The sequence below is a fragment of the Macaca fascicularis genome, chromosome 10, assembly GCF_037993035.2.
Source record: "Macaca fascicularis isolate 582-1 chromosome 10, T2T-MFA8v1.1".
Taxonomy (NCBI): domain Eukaryota; kingdom Metazoa; phylum Chordata; class Mammalia; order Primates; family Cercopithecidae; genus Macaca; species Macaca fascicularis.
The window spans coordinates 52,526,017-52,543,978 of record NC_088384.1 but is presented as its reverse complement, the minus strand read 5'-3'; the positions used below and the strand labels follow the sequence as shown (position 1 = coordinate 52,543,978).

At 46.2% G+C, this 17,962-nt stretch overlaps 1 protein-coding gene across 1 annotated transcript in view; it reads right to left on the bottom strand.

Annotated features, from left to right (window-relative positions):
• The window catches only part of LOC135965271 (POTE ankyrin domain family member C-like), a 59,122-nt gene that overhangs the window by 16,385 nt on the left and 24,775 nt on the right, over positions 1-17,962 (bottom strand). The window contains exons 11-16 of the mRNA XM_065521795.1: positions 14,648-14,771; positions 13,816-13,992; positions 13,672-13,716; positions 12,923-13,287; positions 12,118-12,354; positions 8,650-8,764 (exon numbers count right to left, since the gene is read on the bottom strand). Coding sequence (XP_065377867.1) covers positions 8,650-8,764; positions 12,118-12,354; positions 12,923-13,287; positions 13,672-13,716; positions 13,816-13,992; positions 14,648-14,771 — 1,063 coding nt within the window. The remainder of the gene's footprint in view (positions 1-8,649; positions 8,765-12,117; positions 12,355-12,922; positions 13,288-13,671; positions 13,717-13,815; positions 13,993-14,647; positions 14,772-17,962) is intronic.

Genomic DNA, 17,962 nt, shown 5'->3' with positions numbered 1-17,962 from the left:
TCGGGCCTCTGTTCCATCTGACATCAGGTGGCAGCCACTCAGTCTGTTGGAATCTGGCCATCCCTGCTTCCTTGAGTGGGTGAGGTTGGTGGCTGCTCCACCTGCTCCAGGGGCACCCTTGCAGAGGTGGCTAGTTGCTCTTTGAGACAGCTTGGCCTTGCCTGGCATGCATAGAATGTAGGTACCAAAGTGCTGCTCTGAGTGAGCTTGTCCTTCCTGAGGCCAAATTCTAAGTCTGGCCAGGGACACAGAAGGCCTAGGCCCCTGGGTGGAAATCCTGGCTGCTTTCTGCACTTGAATATAAAGTCCTCCTCAAGACGGCCTGTGGTCTACCTCTTCACAATGAAGAAGCCTGCAGTGCCATCTGAGCCCTGAGGAACTGACTGGAGCCCTAAAGGCAGCTCATACCCTGCTCCTGAGCCTGCTGCTCATTTCCTCTATATGACTCCATTTGTAAGACAGTTGTTGCACTGAGGCTTGTGCATGCGGGGCAAGGCCAAACTGGCTTGCAACCAGCCAACTCTGCAAGGGTGTGCCAGGAGCCAGTGGACCAGGCTCCAACCTCACTCACTGTCGCTCGTGTACCTCATTTCTTCTACACTAGAGGTAAGGCCTCAGTGCCGTCTGCTTTTCCACAGGCCTCTGCTCCATCAGCTATCAGGTGGCAGCCAGTCCGGCTTTTGGGACCTGGCCATCCCTACTTCCCTGAGCGGGTGAAGTTGTATGCTGGTGCAACTGCTCCAGGTGCACCGTTGCAGAGGTGGCTGGTTGCTCTTTGAGCCACCATGGCCTTGCCTTGCATGAACATGCCCCAGCTGCTCCGAGTGATCTTGTCCTGCCTGGGGCCAAATTTTAAATCTACCCAGGACCACAGAAGGCAGGGTCCTCAGGCTTCTGCTCCATCAGCACCTGCTCCAGGCGCACCCTTGCAGAGGTGGCTGGTTGCTCTTTGAGCCAACTTGGCCTTGCCTGGCATGCACAGACCCCAGGTACCGATGTGCTGCTCTGAGTGAGCTTGTCCTGCCTGTGGCCACATTCAAAGTCTGGCCAGGGCCACAGAATGCCTAGTCCCTGGATTGCAATCCTGGCTGCTTTCTGCACTTGAATATAAAGTCCTCCTCAAGACAGCCCGTGGTCTGCCTCTTGGCAACGAAGAAGCCCGCAGTACCATCTGAGCCCTGAGGAATTGACTGGTGTTTTAAAGGCAGCACACACCCTGCTCCTGAGATTGCTGCTCATTTCCTCTATATGTCTCCATTTGTAAGACAATTATTGCACTGAGGCTTGTGCACGCTGGGCAAGGCCAAGCTGGCTCAAAGAGCAACCAGCCACCTCTGCAAGAGTGTGCCAGGAGCAGGTAGACCAGCCACCAACCTCACTCACTGCCACTCCTGTACCTCATTTCTTCTACCCTACAGGTAAAGCCTCAGTGCCATCTGTTTTTCCTCAAGCCTCTGCTAAATCAGTCATCAGGTGGCAGTCACTCAGGCTGTTGGGATCCGGCCATCCCTACTCCTTGAGTGGGTGAGGTTGGTGGCTGGTGCAACTACTCCAGGTGCACCCTTGCAGAGGTGGCTGGTTGCTCTTTGAGCCAGCATGGCCTTGCATTGCATGCACATGTCCCAGCTGCTCCAAGTGATCTTGTCCTGCCTGGGGCCAAATTTTAAATCTGCCCAGGGCCACAGAAGGCAGAGTCCTCAAGCCTCTGCTCCATCAGCACCTGCTCCGGGCGCACCGTTGCAGAGGTGGGTGGATGCTCTTCGAGCCAGCTTGGTCTTGCCTGGCATGCACAGACCGTAGGTACCAACGTGCTGCTCTGAGTCAGCTTGTCCTGCCTGTGGCCATATTCACAGTCTGGTCAGGGCCACAGAATTCCTAGTCCCCTGGATTGCTATCCTGGCTGCTTTCTGCACTTGAACATAAAGTCCTCCTCAAAATGGCCTGTGGACTGCCTCTTGGCAACAAAGAAGCCCACAGTGCCATCTGAGCCCTGAGGAATTCACTGGAGTCTTAAAGGCAGCACACACCCCACTCTACAGCTTGCTGCTCATTTCCTCTAAATGGCTCCATTTGTAAGACAGTTGTTGCACTGACGCTTGTCTATGTCTGGCAAGGACAATCTGGCTCAAAAGCAACCAGCCAACTCTACAAGGGTGTGCCAGGAGCCTCAGGCCTCTGCTCCATCAGACATCAGGTGGCAGCCACTCAGTCTGTTGAAATCTGGCCTTCCCTGCTTTCTTGAGTGGGTGCGGTTGGTGGCTGCTCCACCTGCTCCAGGGGCGCCCTTGCAGAGGTGGCTGGTTGCTCTTTGAGCCAGCTTGGACTTCCCTGGCAGGCACAGGCACAAGAATCCAACACTGATCCATGTGAGCTTGTCCTGCATGGGGCCAAATTCTAAGTCTGGCCATCCCTGCTTCCTTCAGTGGGTGAGGTTGAAGGCTGGTCCAACTGCTACAGGAGCTCCATTGCAGAGGTGGCAGGTTGCCCTTTGAGCCAGCTTGGCCTTGCCTGGCATGCACAGATTCGAGGTACCGACATGTTGCTCCGAGTGAGGTTGACCTGCCTTGGGCCAAATTCTAAGTCTGGCCAGGGCCACAGAAGGCCGAGTCTCTTGGGTATAAATCCTGGCTGCTTTCTGCACTTGAACATAAAGTCCTCCTTAAGACGGCCTGTAGTCTGCCTCTTGGCAACAAAGAAGTGCCATCTGAGCCTTGAGGAATTGACTGGAACCCTAAAGGCAGTGCAAACCCCGCTCCTGAGCCTGCTGCTCATTTCCTCTATGTGGCTCCATGTGTAAGACAGTTGTTGCACTGAGGCTTGTGCATGCCAGGCAAGGCCAAGCTGGCTCAAAGAGCAACCACCCACCTCTGCAAGTGTGTGCCAGGAGCCGGTGGACGAGCCACCAATCTCACTCACTGCTGGTCAGGGTACATCATATCTTCTACACTAGAGATAAGGCCTCAGTGCCATCCGCTTTTCCTCAGGCCTATGCTACATCAGCCATCAGGAGGCAGCCATTCAGGCTGCAGGAACCTGGCCATCCCTGTTTCCTTCAGTGGATGACGTTGTCGGCTGGTCCAACTGCTACAGGCGCACCATTGCAGAGGTGATTGTTTGCCCTTTGAGCCAGCTTGGTCTTGCCTGGCATGCACAGACCCCAGCTACTGACATTCTGCTCTGAGTGAGCTAGTCCTGCATGGGGCCAAATTGTAAGTCTGGCCAGGGCCACAGAAAGCCGAGTCCCCTGGGTGGAAATCCTGGCAGCTTTCTTCACTTCAACATAAAGTCCTCCTCAAGAGGGCCTGCGGTCTCCCTATTTGCAATCAAGAAGCCTGCAGTGCCATCTGAGCCCTGAGGAATTGACTGGAGCCCTAAAGGCAGCCCACATCCTGCTCCTGAGCTTGCTACTCGTTTGCTCTATATGGCTCCATTTGTAAGCCAATTGTTGCACGGAGGTTTGTGCATACCAGGCAAGGCCAAGCTGGGTCAAAGAGTAACCAGCCACCTCTGCAAGGCTGTGCCAGGAGACAGTGGATGAGCAACCAACCTCATTCACTGCTGCTCATGATACATCAGTTCTACCCTAGATGTAGGGCCCCAGTGCCATCTGCTTTTCCTCAGGCCTCTGCTCCATCAGCCATCAGGTGGCAGCCACACAGTCTGTTGGAATCTGGCCATCCCTGCTTCCTTGAGTGAGTGAGGTTGGTGGCTGCTCCACCTGCTCCAGGGGCACCCTTGCAGAGGTGGCTGGTTGCTCTTTGAGCCAACTTGGCCTTGCCTGGCATGCACAGACCTCAGGTACCAAAGTGCTGCTCTGAGTGAGTTTGTCCTGCCTGAGGCCAAATTCTGAGCCTGGCCAGGGCCACAGAAGGCCTAGGCCCCTGGGCGCAAATCCTGGCTGCTTTCTGCACTTGAACATAAAGTCCTCCTCAAGACGGCCTCTGGTCTGCCTCTTGGCAATGAAGAAACCCGCAGTGCCATCTGAGCCCTGAGGAATTGACTGGAGCCTAAAGGCAGCCTACACGTGGCTCCTGAGCCTGCTGCTCTTTTCCTCAATATGACGCCATTTGTAAGACAATTGTAGCACTGAGGCTTGTGCATGCCAGGCAAGGCCAAGCTGGCTCAAAGAGCAACCAGCCACCTCTGCAAGAGTGCCTCTGGAGCAGTTGGAGCAGCCACCAACTTCACTCGCTATCGCTCATGGTACATCAGTTCTACCCTAGAGGTAGGGCCCCAGTGCCATCTATGTTTGCTCAGGCCTCTGCTCCATCAGCCATCAGGTGGCAGCCACTCAGTATGTTGGAATCTGGCCGTCCGTGCTTCCTTGAGTGGGTGAGATTGGTGGCTGCTCCACCTGCTCTGAGCGCACCCTTGCAGAGGTGGCTGGCTGCTCTTTGAGCCAGCTTGGCTTTGCCTGGCATGCACAAGCCCCAGAAACAGACACTGCTGCATGTGAGCTTGTCCTGCGTGGGGCCAATTTCTAAGTCTGGCCATCCCTCCTTCCTTAAATGGGTGACGTTGAAGGCTGGTCCAACTGCTACAGGCGCACCCTTGCAGAGGTGGCTGGTTGCTCTTTGAGCCAGCTTGGCCTTGCCTGGCATGCACAGACCCCAGCTACAGACATTCTGCTCCGAGTGAGCTTGTCCTGCCTTGGGCCAAATTCTAAGTCTGGCTAGGGCCACAGAAGACCGAGTCCCTTGGGTTCAAATCCTGGCTGCTTTCTGCACTTGAACATAAAGTCCTCCTCAAGATGGCCTGTGGTCTCCCTCTTTGCAACCAAGAAGCCCGCAGTGACATCTGTGCCATGAGGAATTGACTGGAACCCTAAAGGCAGCGCACACCCTGTTCCTGAGCCTGCTGCTCATTTCCTCTATATGGCTCCATGTGTAAGACAATTGTTGCACTGAGGCTTGTGCATGCCAGGCAAGGCCAAACTTGCTGAAAGAGCAACCAGCCACCACTTCAAGGGTGTGCCAGGAGCCGGTGGACCAGCCACCAACCTTACTCGATGCCGCTCATGGTACATCAGTTCTACCCTAGAGGTAGGGCCCCATTGCCATCTGCTTTTCCTCATGCCTCTGTTCCACCAGACATCAGGTGGCAGTCACTCAGTCTGTTGGAAACTGGCCATCCCTGCTTCCTTGAGTGGGTGAGGTTGGTGGCTGCTACACCTGCTCCAGGGGCACCCTTGCAGAGGTGGCTGGTTGCTCTTTGAGCCAGCTTGGCCTTGTCTTGCATGCACAGACCACAGGTACCAAAGTACTGCTCCGAGTGAGCTTGTCCTGCTTAGGGCCAAATTCTACGTCTGGCCAGGGTAACAGAAGGCCTAGGCCCCTGGGTGGAAATCCTGGCTGCTTTCTGAACTTGAGAAGAAAGTCCTCCTCAAGACAGCCTGTGGTCTCTCTCTTGGCAACAAAGAAGCCCACAGTGCCATATTAGCCCTGAGGAATTGACTGGATCTCTAAAGGCAGCGCACACCCTGCTCCTGAGCCTGCTGCTCCTTTCCTCTATGTGGCTCCATGTGTAAGACAGTTGTTGCACTGAGGCTTGTGCATGCCAGGCAAGGCCAAGCTGGCTCAAAAAGCAACCAACCACCTCTGCAAGGGTTTGCCAGGAGCTGGTGGACCAGCCACCAACCTCACTCTCTGCCGCTCATGGTACATCAGTTCTACCCTAGAGGTAGGGCCCCAGTGCCATCTGCTTCTCCTCAGGCCTCAGCTCCATCAGCCATCAGGTGGCAGCCAGTCTGGCTGTTGAAACCATCTCTGCTTCCTTGAGTGGGTGAGGTCAGTGGCTGTTCCACCTGTTCCAGCCACACCTTTGCAGACGTAGCTGCTTGCTCCTGGAGCTAGCTTGTCCTTGCCTGGCATGCATAGACCCCAGCTACCACCATGCTACTCTGAGTGAGCTTGTCCTGCCTCGGGTCAAATTCTAAATCTGGCCAGGGGCACAGAAGGCCGAGTCCACTGGGTGGAACTCCTGGCTGCTTTCTGCACTTGAACATAAAGTCCTCCTCAAGATGGCCTGTGGTCTCCCTCTTTGCAACGAAGAAGCCCACAGTGCCATCTGAGCCCTGAGGAATGGACTGGAACTCTGAAGGCAGCACACACCCTGCTCCTGATCCTGCTGCTACTTTTCTCTGTGTGGCTCCATTTGAAGCACAGTTGTTGCACTACAGCTTGTGCATGCCAGGCAAGGCCAAGCTGGCTCAAAGAGCAACCAGCCATGTCTGCAGGGATCCGCCAGGAGCAGGTGGACCACTCGTCAACCTGACCCACTCAGGGAAGCCGGGAATGCGTGTTTGTACCATGCATTTCACTGCAAGTACCTTTCTCTGCAGTTGGTGACCTAGGTTTTCTTCTATAGGTTTTTTATGGTTTTAGGTCTTGCATTTAACTCTTTAATCCATCTTAATATAATTTTTGTATTAAGTGTAAGGGAATGGCCCAGTTTCAGTTTTCTGCATACGGCTAGCCAGTTTTCCCAACACCATTTATTGATAGGGAATCCTTTCCCCATTGCTTGTTTTTGTCAGGTTTGTTAAAGATCAGACAGTTTTAGTTGCATGGTGTCATTTCTGCGGTCTCTGTTCTGTTCCATTGGTCCATATATCTGGATTGATATGAGTACTACGCTCTTTTGGTTACTGCAGCCTTGTAGAATAGTTTGAAGTCAGGTACTGTGATGCCTCCAACTTTGTGCTTTTTGCTTAGGATTCTCTTGGCTGTGTGGGCTCTTTTCTGGTTCCATATGAAATTTAAAGCAGTTTTTCTAATTCTTTGAAGAAAGTCAGTGGTAGCGTGATGGGAATAGCACTGAATCTATAAATTACTTTAGGTGGTATGGCACTCAGGCACAGAAATGTCCTTGAGTAGGGCAATACCATTCAGGACATAGGCATGGACAAAGTCTTCATCACTAGAACACCAAAAGCAATGGCAACCAAAGCCAAAATTGACAAATGGGATCTAATTAAACTACTGTGTCTGCAGAGCAAAAGAAACAATCATCAGAGTGAACAGGCAACCCACAGGATGAGAGAAATTTATTGCAATCTCTCCATCTGACCAAGGGCTAATATACATAATCTACAAAGAACTTAAACAAATTTACAAGAGAAAAACAAAGTACCCCATCAAAAAGTGGGCAAAGATATCAACAGACACTTCCCAAAGAAGACATTTATGCAACCAACAAACATGTGAAGCAAAGCACATCACCACTGGTCGTTAGAGAAATGGAAAGCAAAATCACAATGAGATACAATCTCATGCCAGTTGGAATGGCCATCATTAAAAAATCGGGAAACAATAGATGTTGGAGAGGATGTGGAGAAAGAGGAACACTTTTACACTGTTGGTGGGAGTATAAATTAGTTCAACAATTGTGGAAGACAGTGTGATGATTCCTCAAGGATCTATAACTAGAAATAGCATTTGACCCAGCAATCCCATTACTGGGTATATACCCCCCAAAATATAAATCATTCTAATATAAAGACACATGCACACATATGTTTATTGAGGCACTGTTGACAACAGCACAGACTGGAACCAACCCAAATGCCCATCAAGGATAGACTTGATAAAGAAAATGTGGCATATATGCACCATGGTGTACTATGCAGCCACAATAATGGATGAGTTCATATCCTTTGCAGGGACATGGATGAAGCTGGAAACCATCATTCTCAGCAAACTAACACAAAAACTGAAAACCAAACATCACGCCTTCTCACTCATAAGTGGGAGTTGAACAATGGGAACACATGGACACAGGAAGGGGAACACCACACACCAGGGCCTGTCAGGGTGGGGAGCTAGGAGAGGGATAGCATTACCAGAAATTCATAATGTAGATCACGGACTGATGGATGCAGCAAGCCAGCATGGCATGTGTATACCCATAAAACAATCCTGCATGTTCTGCACATACACCACAGAACTTAAAGTATAATTTTAAAAAAAGGAAATTTGCTTTTGAGTAAACTTTTAATCATAGAACTTTAAAAAAAAATCCTTTTGAATCTTTTACTACCACATCATAGCTTGGACAAACTGCTGATATTTTAAAAGTAACACAAACATCAAACAGAAAGAACTAGACTTAAGAACCAAACTCAGGTTTCTGTAGTTAACAGGCAGAATCTTAACACTGGGTCACCAAGACTACTCCTTCAGCCTGGCCTTGGCTAGCAAAAGATGACCTTGTTATGTAGGTGAGCCCGCTAATGTACAAACAAAAAAAATAAAAATAAAAAATATTTTCTGATAACTGGAATTTTTTTTTTCATTTTTGCAGCCACAGGGCTTTTAGCCAATTCAGATGCCTTGCTCCCCACAATTTGGAACATTCCCTTGGATTTGACCAAGTCAGGAAGAGATGGGAGAAAAGTGAAACAACAACAATAAAACCCCAAACACAAACACACAGAAAGAATTGAGCAAAACAAACAAATGCACCATTTATATGATTACTGAGTGTTCTCATGGTAAGGAGAAATTAAAAGTAGCTGGTGGATAATCTTAAATTATAGTCATTAGAAAAAAATTTAAGACAAAAGTCTAATTCAGTTACTTACCTGGAAATAAGGCTCAGGCTGGTGATCGTTCTCTGCCGTCTTAGAAGCTGGAAAAAACTGACACTCACCTTTCCTGTCAGAAGCAAGCCAAAACTCAGGAAAGGAGGTGCCTGCTCTCCATTGCCATGGAAGCAGGAAAATTTGCCTTCGTTGTTGGAAATGAGTAAAACTTCAGAAAAGGACCTGTACAGCAAAATCAACTTTAGATCTCAACCAAATTTTGGGAGATCAGGAACTCTCTGCAGGGGAGAAGCTCCCCAACCTCAGCAAATTATCCTATTGGTTTGGGCAATAAGGATAGCCCAGGTTGGTATCAATCAATAATGAGATTTATCAAAGGTCAGGACCACCTTTGTAATCTCCTTCTTTTTTTTCTTTTCTTTGAGATGGAGTCTCCCTCAGTCACCCAGGATGGAGTGCAGTGGCACGATCCCAGCTCACTGCAAGCTCCAACTCCCAGGCTCAGGCCATTCTCCTGCCTCTGCCTCCCGAGTAGCTGGGACTACAGGCACCCGCCACCGTGCCCGGCTAGTTTTTTGTATTTTTAGTAGAGACGGGTTTTCATCGTCTTAGCCAGGATGGTCTTGATCTCCTGACCTCGAGATCTGCCCACCTCGGCCTCCCAAAGTGCTGGGATTACAGGCGTGAGCCACCGCGCCCGGCCCTCTTTCTTTTTTTATCTTTATTGCTATAGTTCATTTGGTCAGGAACTAGGAGTGCAACACTTGCTTTTTTCTGTTTTCCATTTGATTGAAATATTTTTCTCCATTCTTTTATTTTGAGCTTATGTATGGCACTGTATGCAAGATGGGTTTCTTGAAGACAGCATACTCAAATGGGTCTTGGTTCTTTATCCAGCTTGCCCCCGTGTCTTTCAATTGGAGCATTTAGCCCATTTCCATTTAAGGTTAATCATGGTATGTGTGGATTTGATCCTGTCGTCATGCTGTCAGCTGGTTATTTTGCAGACTTGTGTATGTGGTTGGTTTTTGGCATCACTGGACTGTGTACTTCAGTGCGTTTTTGTACTGGATGGTGATGGTTTTTTCTTTCCATATTTAGTGCTTCCTTCAGGAGCTCTTGTAAGATAGATCTGGTGATAATGAATTCCCTTAGCATTTGTTTGTCTGAAAAGGATCTTATTTCTCCTTCACTTATGATGCTTCATTTTGCTGGACATGAAATTCTGGGTTAAAATTTCTTTTCTTTAAGAAGTTGAATATCTTTTCTGGTTTGTCGGGTTTCAGCTGAGAGGTCTGCTAAGTCTGATGGAATTCCCTTTGTAGGTGACCTTGCCTTTCTCCCCAGCTGCCTTTAACATACTTTTTTTTTCATTTTGACCTTGGAAAATCTGATGACTGTGTGTCTTGGGGATGATCTTCTCATGACATATCTTACTGAGGTTCTCTGGATTTCCTGAATTTGATTGTTGGCTGTCTGGTTAGGTTGGGGATATTCTCATGAATGATATTCTGAAGTACGTTTTCCAAGTTGGTTCCATTCTCCTCATCCCTTTCAGGTACATTAATTCGTCACAGATTTGGTCATTTATATCATCCCATATTTCTCGGATATTTTGTTCATTGCTTTTCATTCTTTTTTTTCCCCATTCTTGTCTGCCTATTTTATTTCAGAAAGCCAGTTTTCAAGATCTGAGATTCTTTCCTCTGCTTCATCTGTTCTGCTGGGTGGTTTTGCACATGAGATGGAGCTGGTGAGACCTCTGCCGTCCTTACTCTGTTTGCCTCTCCCAGGGCTCCAGCTTGGGCACACCTGCTTACAGGGCACTCTCGGGTGCCCACACACACTACAATAATTTTCATAATGCCATCACACACAATCACCATGTGACTGCATTATGAAAATTCTTGTAGTGTGGTTTACAGCTCTATCAGGTCAGTTATGTTTTTCTCTGTACTGCCTATTTTGTCTGTCATCTCCTGCAGTGTTGTACAATGATTTTTAGCTTCCTTGTATTGGATGACAACGTACTTCTTTCACTCAGTGAACTTTATTCCTACCCATATCCTGAACTCTGCTTGTATCATTTCAGACATCTCAGCCTCAGCCCAGTTCTGAACACTTGCTGGAGAGCTGATGCGGTCATTTGGAGGGAAGGAGGCATGCTGACTTTCTGAGTTCTCAGTATTCTTGCACAGATCCTTTCTCATCTTTATGGGCTTATCCTCCTTCAGTCGTTGAGGTTGCTGACCTTTGGACAGGATATTTTTCTTTTATTATATCTGATGACCTTGAGGATTTGATTGTGGTGTAAGGCGGACTCAGCCAACTGGTTTTGTTTTTGGAGGATTTTAGGGGGCCAACATGCAGCTCCCAATTCCTGAACTGTGTGCTTTAACTCTGGGGAACGTGTATTGGGCCCCATCTTTGTTCTCTGGCTCCTTGAGGTTTGGAGTCCACTGCACTGAGGGGATCCAAGTGCGGCAGCTGCAGCGGAATGCTAGCGGATGCAGGAGTCCCTGCCTCCCTGAGAGCGTTGACAAGGGGGTGGAGGCAAGACAGCTGGGGTGTGGGCCAGGGGGCCCCTGCTGACTCTGTGTGCTGTTACACTGGAGGCAGTGCTGGTTTGGGGTGGACTGCTGGCCAGTGCACCTCTGGGTGCCTTCTCTGAGCCCCCCCTCCCCCAAAGCAGCAGTGGTCGCTCAGGATATAAGAAGGTCCCTTTTTCTCTGCACAGCATTACCTCAAGAGTGAGATGTTGACAGGGATGGGGTTTTTGGCTCTGTTCCAACCACAGCTTCGTCTTCAGTGGCAGTTGGTGTGGGTTGGGGTGTGTGCTGCACTCCCATGTGCTATCAGGGCAAGTACAGAAAAACCCACCTGTGTAAACACACACAGCAAAGGGATGTGAGAAGTTTCCATATAAAGAGCTGCAGTATGGAGAGGTGATGTGCAGGCTGGTGCATGGCTGTAGGGGCCACCTTGCTGCAGCTCTCCACTAATCAGGCACGGTCCACTGGTACAGAAGCTATAGTGTGTGCACCCGAGAGTGTCCTGTAAGCAGGTGTGGCCTGGCTGGGGTCCTGGGAGAGGCAAGCTGACTAAGGGGTGCTGAGGTCAGACCTGCCTCACCTGATGTGCAAAACTGCCTAGCAGAGATCAGGTCTCAGAGAACTCTCTCAAAAGTGAACCCCAGCACAGCACAACTGCTCTACACAAACATGGCCAGACTTCTTTTTTAAGCAACTCCCCTTTTTAAAGAAGGTAACTCTTAGACCTGATCTGTGCTGGGCAGTCTTTCACATGAGACAGGGCTGGTCTGACCACAGCACTCCTTAAGTGCTGGGATAAAGTGTCTCATAAGAGCAAGCAGAGCTAGAGAGATAGCTGTCCCTGCCCTCTGAGCTGCATATCATCTGACTTGTTGCTCTACAACTTTGTCTCCTGGAGGCTCCACCCGAGAGAGATGTAAGTTAGCAGTTACTTAATATAATCACCCCAGGATGGAGGGTCTGTGCTGTGAGCCCAAGTCAGGGTTCCCTGTCTGGTGATGAACAGTGCAGGGTGTGTTGTACCTGTGGGAAATGGACTGGTGTGTTCCTTGGGTCAACTGCAGCTTGTTGGAGGTGTCAATATGGCACTTAGGGTCTTTGCTCCCTTGATATTCTGAGGGAAGCAAGGGCAGTTCCACTGCAGAGGCAGCGGCAGAGAGAATTTCAGTTGCTCCTGGAAGCTCAGTCCAGGGAATTGCCAAGTTGCTACAGGCTTGATAGTTCCAGTGGGGGGCTGGCTGGAGACCCTGCCAGGAGGGCCTACACATTGAGGAGATATGGAAATGGGCACCCACATAACAGTCTGGCCACTTTTCTGTGGGGCTGCTGTGGTATGCTGGGGGTCCACTCCAGTCCCCAATGGCCTCCTATTTTCCAGTGCCTGAAGGTATCAGCAGTGAAGTCTGCAAAAAGGCAAAGATGATAGCCTGCCCCTTCCTCTGGGAGCTCTGCACCTCGGAGGTATGAACCAGTTGCCAATCTGTACACACCTGTAGGATGTGGCTGGAGGCAAGTTGAGAAGTCCTGAACAGTCAGGAGGAACAGGAACAGGGACTTGCTTAAAAAAGAAGTCTGGTCACATTTTTGTAGAGTGGCTATGCTGTGCTGGGGGTTCACTTCAGCCCCTGGTTGCCTCAGACACTCTGAAACTTGAAGACTGAAATGGGTAAGTTGTCCAAACGGCAAAGATGACAGTCTGGTCCTTCCCCTGGAGCTCTGACTCAGGGAGGTCTGAAACCTCTGTCAGCCAGAGAACAGCAGTGAAGGTGGCTGGAGACCCTGGTTGAAAGCCTGCACCCAGTGTTTACAAATGTGGTCGGAGACTGACTTAAACAAGAGTCTGGCCACGTTTTTGGAGGGTGGCTGTGCTGCACTGAGACACCACTTCCACCCCTGGTCAGCTTGGGCTCTCCAAAGCCCATGGGCCAGAACGGCTAGGTGCCCAAACAGCAAAGGTGGTGGCCCTCCCCTCTCTCTGGGAACTCTGTCCCAGGAAGGTTTCAAATCTCCGTTGGCCAGGGAACACTGGTGGGGGTAGCTAGAGGCCTCAGGTGGGAGGTCCTGTCCAGTGATGAGGAACAGGATCAGGGCCTGCTTACAGAAGCAGTCTGGCCATGATTTGGTAAAGCAGCTGTGCCGTGCCACAGGATCTCTTCTGCCCTTGATGGGTTTGTAGTCTCCAAAGCCCACACACTAGAATGACTAAGTTGTCTGAACAGGAAAGATGGGGGCCTGCCCCATCTTGTCTCTCAGAATTTATCCTGTGTGATGCAGCTTAATGTTTAGGCTGTTAATTTTGCTGTCAACATTAGAGTTGTTCAGAAAGAATCTCACTGTTATCTTTTAGGTTAGATATATGAGAATTCATTTTTTCCTGTAAATAAACCTGTTCATGTTTGTTCTCTGTAAAGAAGTCTGTTTCATCTATTTGACATTGATCACAGTCATGTAGGGCAGTAGTCAGTCTAAAACGACATGATAGGATTTCCATTTCCAGTGTTTCCTAGCTGTGTCTTACATTCTGCAGTTCAGAACTGAGAATTCTCAGCGGTCAAAATGCTAAGCTGTCCACTCTACTGAAATACTGATTTTTGCTAATGCTTCCTCATTCAATTTTACAGCCTTAAGAAGTTTATCATTATTCTCAGTTGTCAAAATGCTAAGCTGTCCACTGTACTTAAATGCTGATTTTTGTTAATGATCCTCCCTTAATTTTACAGCCTTTAGAAGTTTATCTTTCTTTGCTTTCACACTTTCAATTTCCTCCAAAAGTTTCTTTTCCCTTAGCTGGCTCTGCTGTTTTATTCTGTCTACTTCCAGTCTCAGCATGGCAATTTCTTCCTGCAACATGCGATTTTCATGCAAGAGATCTTTTTCTTTCTTATTGGTAAGAGAAACCTAAGTAAACAAAGGGAACTTTTAATTAGCACTCAAGAGAATGACATATCATGATTTCTTCTGAAATTAAAGTATGACATTTATATTTGTATAAGGAAAGAATTCCCATAGTGGATATTTAACTGGAAAAAAGTTGGACAAAACTTCAAATCTAAAAATGTGTAAATTCCAAAAAGTTGAAATACTTATTTAAAGACCATGAAAAATAAGTCACTAGAGGATTTTTAGAATTTCAGAATTGGAAAAGTCTTTCTCTGAATTATAAAAAACCCAAATGCATAAAATATAAGATTAATATGCTTGAGTATATTTTTTAAATTGGGTTTATTCTCTGATATCTAATCTATCAACTACACCATTGTAAGAACCTTAGCTATGCATATATTTGGACAGAAGCAATTTCTTAAAGTTCTTTAAGTTCCTTTTTCTGAAGAAAGTTTTATCAATATACTACTTTTCTAATATTTTTACAGTCAGTTATAAGAATTGCATTTATTCATAACTGCTTAAGCATTGTACCCTTCCACAATGTACACGTAGGCATCTAAACATTGCACTTCTGTTTTAAAAATCCTGTGTACTTTCCAAAATACATAAAGTTGTCTTTTAAATAAATACACATATTAAAACGTTTGAAAATGACTAAAGAAAATACCTCAGAATTCATTTTCTTTTCAGCCACTTCCATCTGCTCTTGTTTACCAGTCAGAATCTCTTCTTGTGATATTCCAGCATTCTGTTCTTCCAAAACTTGCTTCTGGGTATCATTTTGTTCATCACTAGAAGAAATTTTGATTTTCATGAAATACTGGAGGTGTCCCTAAAATGATCTACAGGGCAACATGGTGCCATCAGATGTCATTCACACAATGCATATCTGCACATTAATCCAAGACAAGGCAAAGGGGTCTCACATCTCTTAACCCAGCTCTCCCCAACCATGTTGGCACCAGGGACTGGTTTTGTGGAAGGTAATTTTTCTGTAGACCTGAGTTGGGGGATGGTTGCAGGATGACTCAAGCACATAACATTCATTGTGCATATTATTTCTATTATTACTTATATATAATGAAATAATTACATAGCTCACCATAATGTAGAATCAGTGGGAGCCTCAGCTTGTTTTCCTGCAACTAGATGGTCCCATCTGGGGGTGACAGTAGATGGTGACAGATCATAAAGCATTAGATTCTCATAAGGAGTGAACAACCTAGATACCCTGTGTAAGCAGCTTACAACAGGGTTTGAGTCACACTTCTATGACAATCCAATGCCACCACCGATCTGACAGGAAGAGAAGCTCAGGCAGTAATGTGAGTGACAGAGAGTGGCTTTAAACAGATGTAACTTTGCTTGCTCACCTGCCACTAGCCTCCTGCTCTGTGGTCCAGGTCCTAACAGTCCAGGGACTGGTACTGGTCCATGGCCTGGGGATTGGGAAGCCCTGTGTTAACCCATACTTTTTATATTTATTTTTGGGAAACACTTTCCACTTATATTCTTGATTCCTCTGTATTTTATAGACAACTTAGAAATTCCTTTTGGAACAAGACAGGGTCTAATATTGTGTTTTTAACATACAACTTTGAATTAATTTTATCTGTGTATGCGACAGAGATGTGAAATAAAGTAATCATTAATCACTTTTGATTTTACTTTTATTTCATGCATGTTAAGAATAAAACTGGGAAGTCCTAGGCAGAGCAATTGGGCAAGAGAAATAAAGGACATCCAAATTGGAAAAAAGAAAGTCAAATTATCTCTTCACCAATGATATGATCTTATCCCTAGAAAACCCTAAAGACTCCTACAAAACACTCCTAGACTTGATAAATGAATTCAGTAAAGTCTCAGAGGCTACAAAATGTACAAATACCAATGAGTAGTACCACTATACACTACCTACAACCAAGTTGCGAGTCACGTCAAGAACCCAGTCCCTTTGACAATGGCTGCAAAAGAGTAAAATACCTAGGAAAATACGTAACGAAGGAGGTGAGTCAACTATAAAAGGATAACTGGAAAACACCACTGAAGAAAATCAGAGATGACACAAATAAATGAACATACATCCTATGTTCCTGGACTGAAAGCACTGATATTGTGAAAATGATCATAGTGCCCAAAGAAGTCTACAGATCCAATACAATTTCTATCCAAGTACCAATGTCATTCTTCACAGAGTTATTTTAAAAAGCTGCCATTCATGCAGAACCACAACAGAGCCTGAATAGCAGCACACACACCAAGCAAAAGGAACAAACATGTTGGCATCACATGACCTGAAAACTGTAATTATTTTTAATGCGGTAAAAATGCATAAGAATATTACTGTTATTGTACAGAGAAGACAGTGAACAAGAAAAGGAATTTAAAAAGAGAATATCACTACCATATACATATATTAACTGACAAAGAGACTAAAACCTCCTACTGGAGTTTATGTTAGGACTTGAACAAAAGCTTCTAGAAATACCAATAACAGAAACAAAGCAATTAATTTTAAGGAATAAATTATGCAAAGAAATATGTATTTTAAAAAATGTAAATAGATCTTCCTGAGAGCTATTATTAACCAATTCATCGTGACCACAATTTTAAAATGAGGTCTAAAATTCTGGAATATAAAATAGTTTCATTTTGAACATAGTTAATTGAAGGCAACTTTTAAACAGAAAATGTTCAGTTAAAGTTGAGTCTAACTTAGGAAAGAAATGACCTGTACCAATGGTAACAAGAAGCCACCCAGAGCCAGTTTGAAATCTAATCAACAAATCAATGACCACTGGTCTTGCTCACCAACCAATACAGATGTGAGCAGCTTGCTTCTGAAATACAGCCAAGCAGCAGCACCTGCTCCATCAGAATAGCCAGTGCCGGACCAGTATTCCTCTTACTATAGGAAGCAAAAAATTTCCAACTCTGTCTTTTTATTTCAAATACCAAAGGTTCATAATCCCTTGAAAAGAATTTGTAAGTCCATTAAATGTGCCACCCCATTTTTTTTTTTTTAAAGCAGGTGGCCAGGTGCAGTGGCTCATGCCTGTAATCCTAGCACTTTGAAGGGCCAAAGTGGGTGGATCACCTGAGGTAAAGAGTTCGAGACCAGCCTGCCCAACAAAGTGAAATTAGTAGTCTCTACTAAAAATACAGAAATTAGCCAGGTGTGGTGGCATGCCGCTGTAATCCCAGCTCCTCAGGAGACTAAGGCAGGAGAAATACATGAACCCAGGAGGCGGAGGGTGCAGTGAACTGAGACCGCACCACTGCACTCCAGCATGGGCGATAGAGTGAGACTCTATCTCAAAAATCAAATCAAATAAAATACTAGTAAAGTTTGCAATTCCTCTGACTCAGTTTACCATAATTACAATTATGATTACAAATAAAAGAATAAATAATGAATAACCACAATATTGGGCTTTTCTCCCTAAATAAAAAAATTAATATAAAGAATGTAGCTTATTATAAAAAGCCAAAACAATAATTAAAATGCATATAATTACCAGACAAAACTAATAGAATGACCCATGTCAAAATTTTAAAGTGAGAATCAATTAAACAACATACCCAGGATAAACTCCATCCACTCGTTTAATAAGGATTTATTAGGTAGCTACATCCAATACGCTAGGCCTTTTTCTAGGCAGTGAGGATATAGTAGTGAAAAATAAAATCCTTATTCATGAGAGTGAGATAAACACACAATAACAACAGACAGAGAAGACAAAATATACAGTACGTTAGAGGAGAAAAAACTAAAGCAGGAAAATGAAATGTTTATGTGTTTGATGGGGAGGGTGGTGGGAAAGTTGGGATGGTCAGAAAAGTCTCTGCTGAGAAAGAGGATTTCTTTCTTTCTAATACAAAAAAACCTTTTATTTGTATATCAAAGACTCTAAGAAATGATGATATAAGGTTAAGAGTGTTGATGTCAAGATACAAATGGATTTGAAGTTAGAGATGATAA